General features: G+C 36.7%; 1 protein-coding gene across 1 annotated transcript; it reads right to left on the bottom strand.

Moving 5' to 3' along the window:
- Positions 1–290: 290 nt before the first annotated feature.
- On the bottom strand, positions 291–14,270 carry WSB1 (WD repeat and SOCS box containing 1). The gene is made up of 9 exons (XM_019750722.2): positions 13,953–14,270; positions 9,549–9,717; positions 8,358–8,626; positions 7,064–7,195; positions 5,880–5,980; positions 3,437–3,609; positions 2,810–2,923; positions 1,710–1,817; positions 291–1,441 (listed from the first exon to the last, which is right to left on the bottom strand). Exons 1-9 carry the CDS (start codon positions 13,990–13,992, stop codon positions 1,282–1,284), a joined length of 1,266 nt encoding a protein of 421 aa, XP_019606281.1. The 5' UTR covers positions 13,993–14,270; the 3' UTR covers positions 291–1,281.
- Between the last annotated feature and the right edge of the window lie 36 nt (positions 14,271–14,306).

Consider the following 14,306-nt stretch of genomic DNA (forward strand, 5'->3'; position numbering starts at 1 on the left):
GAAGTATTAACTCTAAAGCAGTGCCCTATACTTGTGCTATTTCTTCATTATCTTTCTTTTCTCTCTTTTTTTAAGACGGGCACAGCTCACAGTGGCCCATGAGGGGATCGAATCGGCAACCTTGGTGTTATCAGCACCTTGCTCTAACCAGCTGAGATAACCGGCCACCCCTCTTCATTACCTTTCTTGCTTTTAATTTGCTTATGGTGCTCCATCAATCTTACAATGGAGACAGACAAAAAACATTAAAATTTCCAACATATTTAAGAAACTCTGCAGAAGACAGTGGGTTGTTTTTTTTTACAAGTCTTTAATTAAAAAACTCAACAAAAATATATAATCAAGCATTTTACATAATGCATACATTCTTAATATCTGCAGGTAAGATAAATAACAGAAGGCAAAGCAGGTATACTGTATTGCTTCTCTTTGGCAAGTCACCAATATTATCCCCTGCAGAAACAGGATACATGTGTAAAAAAAAAGGCAAAATACCATGGTCTTAAAATAATTATCCCTTAATACAAACAACAAAATATTTAGTAATAATACAGTAGATGGATTTTCAAATTGACTGAAATTTGTAATACTTTATACCACAGGGGTTAAAGTAGCAAGCTGCTTTCCAAAATTAAGGCCTGAAGCAGTAGTTCTAGGGAAAAAAAAAAGACAACCTTTTTCTAGTTATATCCTGGCTCTGTTTTTAATTTAATAATGTCACATTCAGACTCTACCTCTCAGATGTTATTCCTAAGGAAAACAAAATCCTTTCCCTATATAAAAATTGTGTTTTACTTGCAGGTCAGTTGTCTGACTCTCCCTCCCACCCCCCAAAACGTACATTTTGTATGAGGCAATTCAGTTTTAAGTCAATATTTACCATCTAAACTCAGTGTCCCAGAATAAAAAAAAATTCTTTCCACTTTTCAGCAAAGATACATACTGTGGCTCTATTGAAGCAATATATACATGTTGGAACTAAAACTTAGAAAAGCAGAAGGGTCCATTCAACACATAGCAGCTTATATCTAAATATGTACATGTATGTATGTTTTCACAGTTAAGTTTTTTAAAAAAATTTACATTTGATATGTTCAGAAATATTTCTCCTATAGTCTATAAATAATATTTTAAAAGCTCAACTGATCAAAATGTAGTACAAGAATGTATCAAATTAAATAAATCTTCTAAACCTTGAAAAAGATACTTGAAGTCAGTAAAGCTTGAGGTTTGTGTGATGTGTGCTCTGTCAGTCCCTACCACTAGGGAAGGCAGAGTCCTCTAAATACGATAGGAGAGAAACTCCAGTACTTTAGAAGGAATCGGCAGCTCCTGGACTTCTTGGGTGGGCATCACTCTCCGGATTGACATGCGACATAAATGTTGAAGGCTAGGGATCTGCCTTGGAGTAGCCCAAAAATACACACTGCCATCATGGGTCCTATTCAGAAACCAAAAAAATCACAAGGTCAGTTACCCAAATACATGTATTTCAACATGGGACAGTTCAAACTAACATCCAATGTTGTGTATAAGAGTCACAAACTGCACATTAAAACCTAATTTTCTTAACCAATGATCTCTATGACAAAGTAATAGTATTATAAAGAGTGCTGGTGGAAGATTTACTAACAATAAATATTGGCTGCTTTGACTAAAAGCTACCTTAAATTGTCACTTAAAAAAACCCCAGAAAAATCTATATTTACCCAGCAGCTAAAACACTGCCATCAGTAGAAAAGGCACAGCAAAGACCATTGCTCAAAGATGCAACTTGTACTGGATAATCCTCATCAATTCTCCAGAATCTCACCATCCTGGAAAGGAAATAAATTGTCCAGTAAGTATCTAGTGGGAAATTTATGGTAGAAACAACTTTTAAAATTGTGAAAGAAATGCCACTGTGTTCTGAGGCACAAAATACATACACATACGAATCACTGCAGCAAGCAAGTACTGTAACTTGCTCTATAAAGTACTTACTTTATAGTCTGTACCAATTGGTAACTTGGATCAACTAACACTTAAGAAACTATAATGCATGTCTGCCTCACCCTTCCTAGTTCAGATATATATTCACAACCAAAAGCTTTCTCCTTACTTTCTTACACTTAAAACCCAATCACATCTGATCTGTTTTACTCTCTTTCCAAGACATTTATGAAGCCTTGTCCTCTAGGTAAAGTGTGTGTAGGAATGGCAAAGAACTGACATTCAGAATCGATCTGAGCAAAAGGAAAAACAATGATTTCTGGCAAATAAAAAAGAATTCTCCCTGTACATTTGCTAACATTCTAGAAAGATGATAACGAGTTGCTTTCTGAATTACTGTGACCAAATTTCTTACACTATATCGTTCACACTGTGATAAAAGCATGAGAAAATGGAATGGCTACATCTTGTTTCTGCTTCTTACCAATAAGCAACACATCTCACTCATGTGACATTTCATCTTGTAGTCTCAAATGCAGAAGGTACAAATTATTTTTTACTATTTATTTCATTTTGCAAATGTCCTTTTGCTTCAACTTTTGTTAAGATATTACTGAAAAAATCTGAGCTAGGCTAAAAGCTAATGAAAAATCTACCCAGTTTGCCTAAACTAGTTAACAAAGAACACAGGGAATGACACACATTATCTTTAGTTTACATGGATACTGTTTAATTCAATAGTCTTTAAGACACACCACGTCTTGTCTAGAAAGGCTTTCTTTTTTGTTTTTGTTTTTTTTTAGTCTTAAGAATGTTTTCATTAAGTGAAAGGAAATCTTTAAATGACAATAGGTCAAATTGTAATTCACATACTTACTTATCATCAGCAAGGCTTGCAATATGCAGTCCATCATGACTAAAAGATACAGATCGTACCCATCGGTCATTTGCTCCTCCAGCAAATATTGGAGTAGGTGGGGGAAACAGGTGCCTGAGGTCAAAATACATGTTTTCAGTGGAAATGAGAGCTCAAGAAACAGAACCATCCAGGTACAAAGTACATCTGTCTTTGAGTAATGTTTAAAGTGGCCTTAATAAACACAACTAAGAAGACTTAAGAGCCGATATATCCAAATTATATCATAGGGACCCGAAAAGTATTATTAATCTTTTTTTTACAACGTGGGTTAAGACACTAAAATTAAGTCCAACTCTACTTTTAACTATTTTTCCCCAACATGAAACTCTAAATGTAATTACCACTTCTAAAGTCATGTACTGTTAAATAGCAAGATCTGTATCAAGAGAGCCCAATTTATTTTTACAACTTATACCTAAAGCTTTGCATTATTCAAGGGTTTAAATTATACTGAAATTTTAAATTACAATAGACTGCAATTTTATGTTTTACGTGTTACGTTTCACCCTAATCATTCACGTTAATTTTTTAAAAGCTATACAGATAGCGAGAGATGAATTACAGACTAAAATAATTCATGCTCACCCAAATTCCATCAGAATGTCTCCAGTATGTGGATCCCAGATATATACTCGAGTATCATAAGATGCAGTAGCCAGTAATGCTCCATCAGGAGAAAAGTCACAAGCTACAACATCATGGTGATGTCCTTCTAGTTTCCGTATCATGGTATATTTATCCATATTCCAAAGGAAAACCTGCAATAAAAAGGCAAATGTTATAGATTCTTTCAGATACACACAGGACAAAATGGCACATCTTAAACTAAAACTGCTAAATTTAATTCAGATTATATTAAATTAAACATTATAAATTACAAATAATTAAAAGAATATGCTCAGTGTCATAGTCAGATTAAAATCAGTCTTTACGTTAATTAAAGTAGACATGCAAATTCTATTTCAAATGTTTCTGTTAAATGTTAATTAAAAAATAAGCCTAAACATTAAAAAGGCAGTGCAATTTAACCACAAAGTTACACTGAAATCCATTTATTCCAAAAACTAATTAACTAAAATATACAGATATAAATAGGGTTAAATACTACAAACCCCCTATTTTTTTTTTCCAGAAACTACCAAATTTTTAAAAAATATACAGACAGAAAATGTAAGGTTAACAAATTGTTACTCCATTGGCATCTCCCTTTGAGATAATCACTTGTTTACAAAAGGCTTGGGTCACCAACGTGAGCCTAGGAAGAGAAACAGATACTGCAAGCAAAGAGAATTTTCACAGCCAAATGAAATTTCTTTGGCAAACAACAAGGATGTTAAACCACATTACGAAATGAAAATGCTAATTTACGAAAATAATACAATTAACAACAACATTTCTGTGAATCAAGATTTGCTAGTCTTATTTTTCCCAAACTGACCACAATCATTACTTATTTTAAATATAAAACATTTAAATTACTGTAGTACAAGTTCACATATAGTTTTAGATTCTAAAATCAGTAATTAGACTGTGCAGAATAGCTTTAAGTTAGATTCTAATGTTTACTGCAGTCTGTTATATTAAATGTGAGCTTGGAAGTTTATAACAATCCTAGTAAGACAACCTCTCCTCCTCTTGGGAGAAAGCAATCCTTTTGGCTACATTTTTTTCTGCACAGATACAATATATTACTTCCAAAGAAAAATAAATACAAATTTTAAATTGGATCAGACTTAAGAATCTCTAGCATCTCAAAGACTTCCAAAAAATAGTACAGAGAAACCATCTGAAAGTCAATTATATTACATTAAATTGGTTTCACTTGTCAGACTCCCAATTCCATCAGACTGGAAGATCAATTTACTTGGAGGAGTCAGTGGGTTCCACTGTGGGGGAAATTATTTTAAAAAAGAAAAAAAGAAAGAAAGAAAAGCAGAAAGTGGACATCGACCAGCACCTGTGTACGTACAGTACACCTTGCAGCCGAATGCAAGGTTACTTCATCCTATGGTAAAGGTCGCCCCCAGCCCGGTAGCCAGAGATGCCACTCTTTCTGCCCAGCTAACACCATTGTGCGCTTGTGTGCGAGTGGTGCCAGCATAACCTCAATCACACCAATATTGCTGCCACCACCTGTGACAGGGAAAGCAAGAAGCATATGGAAAACACACAGCCTAAAATAGCAATGTCAACATCTAGCTTTGTTCTTCTTATGATTTTTAAAGAACTGAATTATTTTTTCTAAACTTCCAACATTTGCAACTATCATTTTAACATACTTCTTGGCTAAATAAAATGCATTTTAACCACCCCCCGCCCCCCCATTATTTCAAAGTGTATTGTGATCATCACATGTATTTGGACTTCAACCACTTGCATAAATATCCGAAGCTAGTAAGATCTCTTTAACCATACTAACTCAGAGCTGGCAGACAACTAAAAGAGTTCATCAATAAGCACAGCCCTCTTAAGAATCACTTTATGCTTAATCTGTCTATAGGTATGCTATGCCTGTCGGCGTAAGGCAGACCATATCACATTTTTTCTATAATTCACGCTAGGACATACATGAGTGCTATTTTTATTCTTATTAGGTTTTTAAGTTACTTTTTTTCAGTTAAATGTCCAGGACCAGCTGGGACTCAAAACTTTTTAAACAGCAAACTGGACCAAAAAAAAAAAAAAAAAAAATAGAACAACAGAGAAGAAAATTATTAGCAAGGGAATGTCTTAACATTTGGACTAGATCTCTTGTATAGCACATAAACTTCCTAGATCTTAGAAAAAATAAGTTTGACACACCCCTTATTTTATGAATATTATCTCTAACTAAAAGCAATCCAATTTCTCACTTCACAATCAATAACTATATTTAATTTCCCTCATGCAAATTCTTCCCCATCACGAAATAAAACATTTAAGATATTCATGACACCGAGCAAATCTTAATAGGTTACTTAGATTTCAAATGATTATGCACACATTATAATCCAATTCACAATAAATGTACAAGAACTTTGACACATACTGCTTTACTGGCTCCCACTGAACACAGCATGGAAGAGTCAGGAGAGAATGCACAGCTGTATACCCAGTTCTGATGGCCCCTCAATACTTTCATCATGTTTCCTGAACAAAAAGAAATACCTGTGTTAACCCTACAATCAATCCACTTCAAATAAGGGTCAATCGAAAATGGCAGAATTACAAACTTGTATAGCAGTGATTTACCTATAACGGGTTGGCAATATACACCAGTTGCTCATTTTTGTAACTATAGTTTTATTGGAACCAATCATGGCTGTTTGTTTATGCTGTACAGATAGCATGGTCCATAAGCCGAAAATATTTGCCATGTGGCCCTTTAAGTCTATTGACCGTTCACTTATAGAAGATAGAATTCTTTTAGTCTAATCCCTTTATTCAACAAATGAAGGAACTGAACTGGAACACCAAAAGGTTCAGACTTGATTAGCTTCAAAATGCTTTTTCAACCTTCTTCCTTTTTGATAACTATGTTCCACTCCAAAGTCCCTGCGTTTTATATCTAAAGCACACAATTGTGGCTAAGCATATTTTAACTCTTAGTTTTAGATATATGTACTTACTAAATACCTGCCACACGCCAGGCAGTGAGGATATAGCTGTGAATAAGACAAAGTCCCTACTCTCTTGGAGCTTACATTTTCCTGAGTTTATATTCTTAAAACATATGCACACAACCGAAAATATGTTGAAAAAGCAAGCATATTTGATATGCAAAAGAATGTAAAAATTTAATTAACAAACTGTTGGGATTCCTTCACCCCTCAACAGCTGAGCAATCAGAGAACTGATAAAAAGCAGAGGTCTCTCATGGTTTGGAAATATTAACATATTATTTTATGAGGCAATGGTGACTACCCATCAGCTGGAACAATTCTCCAAATCTGAAGGGTCTGCTTCCTACAACTTTCAATTTAAGCTACCTTACCCCTAAGCAAGCCTGTCAACTTCCAGCTTGAGGCTGTTAGAGAACGTGCAGATCTTATTCTGGGTCACATTTATGGTTTTGTTTGATCTATACAAGGAAAGGGACCAAAGGACTAAATAGCGAAAAGGAAACTTTGATCATACACTACTTTTAAAGTCAAATGCCCCAGGTGAACCCAATACCTCTCAGTAGTAATATCAAGAAACTAATCTTTTTCACAGTCTGGAAAAAAGACATACCATCATCTTTCAGGTCCCACACTCTCAGAGTTTTGTCTCTTGAAGCTGACACTAGAATCAAGCTTCCATCTGGAGCAAAAGTTAAATCTCTGACCACTTCAGTATGATCTACCAAGTTAAGGAGGAGTTTTCCTAAATGCAATGGAAGGGGGAAAATAACACAATATTAATAATTTTTATCAGCTTCTTTTTTATAATGTTCCTCACCACTAAAAAAAAACAATAATGAATAGAAATACTTGGGCACCTCCTCAGCTTACCAAGTGTAAAATGACTTATTAGTGCTTCTACTATTACCTTTAAAGATTCACTATTTATACTATTTTAAAATGAATTATTTCCAGGATAACAAAGCCTATATTTATTAGACAAAATTAAAAGGGAATTCCTGAAACGTACACAAACTTCTGCATCAAGTTAATTTAGTATCAAGAAAACCTACATTATCAGTTTTAAATCTTTGTACAGTATGATTTTAAAATACAAAATCAAAATTTTCCTTTTCTTTTCCTTGGCTTTAGATTACTAATGGACTGCCAAACTCGCCCAAAGATACATGTTAGCCTGCAACCTGAAGTTTCAAACACAACCTTAGTGAAAAAAATGTACTTTATTCATCTAATATTATAAGAGTACTGTTATCTGTGAAAATCTATGTGCTGATCTTAAATTTTTTTCAAGAATCCAATCAAATTTAACAACTCATTATTCCCACTAAATGTTAGTATCACTTGCTGTGTTCTAATTTACATACTGTCTTAATGCTCATTTAAAAAAATCCTTCAATTTTTTGAGTACATACATACATCAGCCAGAAACGGTTTTAGGTAGCGAGCAACACATTTACTTTTAAATCCCCCAAAAATGTAACTTCTAATCCTATTTAAACTTTAGATAAAATTTCACTAAAACCTTCCAAAGGTTAGATAATGATTGTTGAAAACCAAATTAGCTTTGAAACCCGCTATCAGTAACTGAAAACTATATAATAAAATACCTTGCTATTTGAGTCATAAACTAAATTGCTAGTTGTAAGTGATAATTAAACATTCCTTAGACAAGCGCTTCCTGCTGTAATAGTCTCTGAAGAGTGATCAAGCAGTGTGAACTCTATTACCCTAAATTAAAACCATAGCTGAAGATGCTATTCAGGCCAATTATAAAGACACATGCATAGCACCAATTCTTGCTTTTCGGTGAAGTTAAAATCCTCAAATCATATATCCTACTCACTATGAGCAATGCCCTACATCATAAAACAATCAAGTTTGCTTTTAAAACTATGACTCCATACCTGTATATGCATCCCATATTTTGATACGCCCATTGTTTAACCCCGTGGCAAGGAGTAGTTGATCTTGTCCAAATCTGAATCGATGCCATTCTATATTTACACAGCGACTCTGTTTTTCTGGAACTGAAGATCCAAAAGCAAGACTCCAGACTATATCACCACAGTCTATAATATGTTCACGAGGCTTATTTTTCTGAGCACCATCACTATTTTGTCTTGACAGTCTCAAACTGCTTGAATTAGTGATATTCTTGGTGCCATGCAAGAGACTGGTGGGGGAAAGGAGCAGATTGAGATCTAGTTATTATTACTGTAGATTCCTGTGGATATGAAATGTTAAATGTTTGTTAAAATAACCTCAATATTAAAGTGATACTAAGTAACAATCAAGTCTTATAAATGGGAAGGGGAAAAGTTGCTATTAGCTATGAGGACATGACCAAATAAATTCAGATCAAAAGGTATTCTCAGTGGCTAAAAAAGAGAGTAAGTTCAACAATAAAATAATTTATAATTTGTTTCAAAATATTCCTCAAAACCACTATATCCATTAGGACTCCTTTAATTAACCTAAAGTATAAACAAGCAAAAAACAAAAAACTCAAGAACTTAAGATATTGTGAAGCTGACACCAGAAAATTACCTTCAAAAAATCCCATAATCAGTAATTTCCCATACTTTCTAGACCTCAAGTAATATGTAATAAGGACATTAATAAATATACCCACAAAGATAGAACAGACACAAAAAGCAGGGAAAGATTAAATTTAGCATGATGCATTTTAGAAAAACTTTCAACAAATATTCCAACTCAATTGAACCCAAGTAAGTACATACAAATTAATTACATAATCTGTGCACCACTGTTATCTAATAAAATGTTGTGAAGTCCAAAAAGTGTCACATAACATAGGTCACCTGACCTGGCACAACACAATAAGACACAATCTGCCTTTTAATACACAGAAACACTTAAAGACACAAAAGTATCTGAGAAAGTGTTCTATAAAGTATAAGGCCAGACAACTCTTCCCACAAATTTTCCAATAATATATTCAGCTTTTGATAAAACCCATTTACAACACTCTAGAAAGGAAAAACTTAAATATCAAAATCTTTTGACATTTACTCCACACAGAGAAAACAGGAAATTCTACAAACAGACACAAAATACAAAAAAAGAAGTCTTACAAGTTCTTAAGGCACTGGGACCACGGAACAAGCTTTACTGTACGATGTCCTTGGGACCAAGCAAAGTACGAACCATCTGGAGCAAAAGCAACAGTCCAATTTTCACGACCACATTTCTTGTCAAAAGGAGCTGCTGGTGCTAAAAGTTCACCTATAGTACGTGATCTCACTAAAAGGAAAAATAAAAATACAGGATATAACATATAACCAGCAATGAATCTGAGACTGCCTCCTTATTACTTTGGGACTCACTCAACTCTATTGAGTAATTTCTAAAGAAGTAATAAGACAATTCCATACAAGTTTCATTAAGAGTACTTAAATTTAGCACTCATAATAAAAGCTGGTATATTAACAGAGTGTACAGAGAATTTTTTCTCTGTTCAACAAGCATGAACAAGTTCCTGCTGTACATGTGTGCATGCGAACTCAACTGAAATTTCCTCAATTCTGGGAAAGGATCTTCTTTATAAGTGTATCACCAATGCTGTCTTGGGTTGTTCTTGATTTTAAATTTTGCTGTTTTTCCTTTTTAGTTATAAATTATTGTCAAGTTTAGTTTCCCTCTTATCTATTTTATGGTCAGTTATCTGATTACTGCTAGCGTATTTTCATGTTTTTGGCTTAAACTTTCTAACACCTAAACTTCGATATAGTCTATGTACTGCAGTTCAGATAAGAACCACTTACACTACCATTGCTAGGGCAGATGTATATACACAAACCCTCAAAATGTACTCGTTCAGTGACACTTCCAGGCTCGATGTGTGTTCCATCAACAGCTAGTATAGCACCTGGCATATGACAGATGCTCAGTAAATAGTTACTGAACAAATATGAAAGCACGTGTATAAGCTCCCATTCTTAAATACTTCATTGCCCAATTCTTTTTGTTTTATTGGGGAACATTAGGGGAGAGTGCCTATCAGCTCCAAGTCATTGTCCTTCAATCTAGTTGTGGAGGGTGCAGCTCCAAGTCCAGTTGCCATTTTCAGTCTTTAGTTGCAGGGGGCGCAGCCCACCCACCATCCCATGGGGGAATTGAACCGGCAACCTTGGTAAGAGCTCGCGCTCCAACCAACTGAGCCATCCGGCCGCCCTCATTGCCCAATTCTTTGATACATTAATAAATAAGCTATGGTAACAGAGCTGAGACCTTTTTTTTTAATGACATTCATAAATATGAATATCTAATAAGGCTCATTCTAATTTGGTGTAACTGAGATTATCAGAAATTTTCCTTTTGATAACTCAAAATCTCCTTCCTTGTCACTCTACCCACGCAGTCCTGATTCTGACATAAGAGAATAAGCACAATCCTGCTCTCATATGACATTCATACGAGCATATTGAAGATGCCATGACATCATCAACTAAATGTTTTCACAAGCTAAAATCTGTAGTCCTTTCAGTCATTCCTTAGATTACATGGTTGCGAGTCCATCCCCCATCTTACCTTCATCACACTTTTCCGGATAAACTCGTCAGTAATGGCCCTCAAAAAAGTGGCACCCAGAACTAAACACAATACTTCAGGTGTAGCTTAATCAAAACAGCAGAACCCCCCAGCTAGCTCCACCTCACTTATATTAATGCAGCATATGATGACACTGGTATTAACACTGGCAGTAACATGACTTTCTTCATACAAAGTTTACAAACCAGTGACCCTCATATGCCTGCATAATGAGTTTTTAAATATACAAATCATTTTTGAAAAGGCTTGCTGATCCGTGTTTCCTTACACTCCTCTAAGCCCACAGTCTTATATGGTCATTTCACTAGGGGTCTACGTGTCAGGCCCCTGAACTTGCAACCCCTGCTTCAATCTATTTTTTTTTTTTTAAACTTGGGTTCCTGTTTAACTACATCTATCTTTTAAATCCACGAATTTTAGGAGGAAAAAAAAAATCAAAGCTCTTAAATAAGGGAAGCAACTTTTAAAATTCAACTGAAAAATGCAAGCTGATTTAAATAATAAAGACCACAAAATTATAAGCTAATTTATTCTCAAATATAAATTTGAGAAATGGGGCCACTATAAAAAAAACTCCAAATAAATACTGTTAGAAGTATTGTATTAATAACTACCTTGTGTTTCTTTGCTTGTTAACAGGAATATCAAATGATCTCACTTTAATCAAATGGATTTAAGCTCATTTAAATACTTACTGGTACAATATTATAAACTAGCACAAGGTTTATAATGACATGCTTTGAAAAAATATTTTTTTGCAAGTTAAATCTTTATCACATTACCTGCAACTGTTTAATGTTAGTATTTTAAGAAATGTTAAGACTTAAAGACCTTGTATAAGTGAAAGGCTGCCTGCCACAGAAACTCGGCCATAGATACAACACTCCATTATTAATGTCTGTACAGTAGTAACACATCATCTGAGCCACTGCTGAACCAAGCAAACCAGATTTAGCTCCTTCTTCACATTCCTCCCTGCAATTTCATAACCAGAAAGGGAGGCTCTGCGACTGTCTTGTGAAAGAGGGCAGTAGCTCAAGGCAGTAACTCCCTCACTTGAATTTCTTTAATTACTCATGAAATCTTATCTCTTCTCTTTCGGTATGTACTGGAGAAATTAAACAGCTATAATACCTAAGAAAGAAGGGAAAAAGTAAGTCCTTAGTGATGGATACAAAACCACACAGATATTATTACTGTTTAACCTTGTATCCGAATGATACTTGAAAAAAAAGGTTAGAAAAGGCCAAGGCAAGTGCCTAGTAACTACTATATCCATGAAATAACACTGAGACCTAAATATGTGAAAAAATTTTAAATTAAAAAGGCCACTTAGTGGCTGGTTATACCTTACTGCAGGTATGCTAAGAAGCTCTATCGCTTGGAAGAGAGGACTGAAGTTTTCAAAATGGTTCACAAGATGACGTAAAAACAGATAAATGAAAGGCAGATCACTCATCTGTGACACTGTGTAGTAGGGGTTAAAGAAAACCCCCACTGGACTGAGAATCAGAGCCTTTGAGTTCTGTGCTCCACTTTAGGATGTACTTACTAGTCTTAGAGTTCAAAGAAAAACTGGACATGAGTTTTGTTTTCTCTGTATGTTTAAAATAGTTCTTAAAATTAGGGTTCAAGTCCCTTCCTAACCTGCCATTCAACCTTATCCCTAAGAGACATAAACCCCAGAATTCTAAGATAGCTGTCTCTAGATAAAATTCACCCACAATACAGGACGGAGGGGTTTAGGCTACCTCAGCTTCTCCCGTTCTCTATAAATACCTCCTCCATGTATTCAGTAAAGGCACACGTTTAGTTGAAGAACAGGGAAATGCAAAGGCTCTCTACTCAGCAGCCACCTCCAATTTTCATGTAATTAACACAGTAAGTTCAGTGTTGGGGTTTCTTTTGGGGGGATGCCAAATCTACTTTATTTTTTAAAAATATACTGTATATATATATATTTACATTGTATAGCACGATGACTTGGTAAGGTCAACGTTTACTAAGTACATCTATCAATCAATGCACAGAACTCCCAACTCCAAAAGCTGTTCCAGTTATGTTACCTTAAGAGAGGATTTAAATAATATGAGGTGCTTTTTAAACTGAGTCACTGAGTAGGTGGGTCTTGGCACACAACCTTCAAAATCTATTATTGCCCTGCCTGCAGCATGGCAGAGCTAGTCACTCAACCAGTTTCTAGCCTTTTCAGAGTCTGCTCTTCTTTACTACAGCTTCTCTTCTGTCAACTCCACCCAACCACTCTGCTTCCTCCCTGCGCCTCTGTGTATGAAAGATAATTGAGTCTCCTCCCCTGAACCACTGCCTTTCTTTACACCGTAGCATTTTTTAAAATATTGCCTTTTCCAGGCTGACGGCACCTCTTTGGGAGCCTTTCTTCTTAAAGAGTGATGGGTGTACATGAGGACCCCTCCTTTCCTTGCAGCTCAGAACACACAAGTTTACTTCTCGTATCGTAAACTTAACGAGTCCCTGAGACTTGCCCACTCCCCGGTCCACTCGGCGTCCCAGCCGCCGAGCCAAGAAAAACCCCAAGATAATGGCCCCGCGTGGGCCTCCGAGGAGGAAACTCGGTTCTCAAAGGGATGAATGTCTGCCCCGGGCCACAAAGTCACTGGGGCCCTCGCTACTGGGCGCTCAGGTTCCCCTCGACCCTACGATCTGCGCACTGCCCCCCTCGCAGCCAGGCGCACGGGAGGCGCTGCACCAGTGATGATCCCATTCACCCCTCGGCGACACCAACCCGCGGGGCCGCTTCCTTCCTGTTCGCTCCAGCGTTTGGCCCGGGCTCACCCGACTCGTCTCAGTCTCGGAGACGTTTCCTCCTGAGCCTCCTGCGGGGATTCCCAGCCTCTCCGGAGCCCCTGCGCGCCCCAGCACCCCTCACCCACCGTCCCATTCCTCACCGATCTCTTTCTCGTTGACCCTCGGAGGAAAGCTGGCCATCTATGGGGCACCGTCTGATTCCGGGGGCGCGATGCGGTCGCAACGACAGAGAAGGGAGCGGCGACTGCTGAGGGGCGTGACACGGGCTCGGTCCCTCCCGGTCCCAGGGACGGCTGGGAGGGGCGGGGGCGGTCGCGGCGACCTCTGCCGACTGCCCCGGGAAAGCTCTGGAAGGCCTCGGACCTAACTACGGAGTCAAACACAGACAATAGACCCTGGTCCCTGCCTCTCGCCTACGGACCAACACGCTTCCTTCAACACTACCGACTGCAAACGAGACACTGGAGACAAAATGGCGGGCGGCGCGTATAATA

This window comes from Rhinolophus sinicus, linkage group LG15 (genome assembly GCF_036562045.2).
Source record: "Rhinolophus sinicus isolate RSC01 linkage group LG15, ASM3656204v1, whole genome shotgun sequence".
Taxonomy (NCBI): domain Eukaryota; kingdom Metazoa; phylum Chordata; class Mammalia; order Chiroptera; family Rhinolophidae; genus Rhinolophus; species Rhinolophus sinicus.

Coding starts and splice junctions, on each gene's coding strand:
- WSB1 (XM_019750722.2), bottom strand. CDS start 13,992: ATGGCCAGCTTTCCTCCGAGGGTCAACGAGAAAGAGATCG. Junction 9,718..13,952: donor GGTCAACGAGAAAGAGATCG/GTGAGGAATGGG, acceptor TTTTCCTTTTAG/TGAGATCACGTACTATAGGT. Junction 1,818..2,809: donor GCAAGCCTTGCTGATGATAA/GTAAGTATGTGA, acceptor TTTCCTTTCCAG/GATGGTGAGATTCTGGAGAA.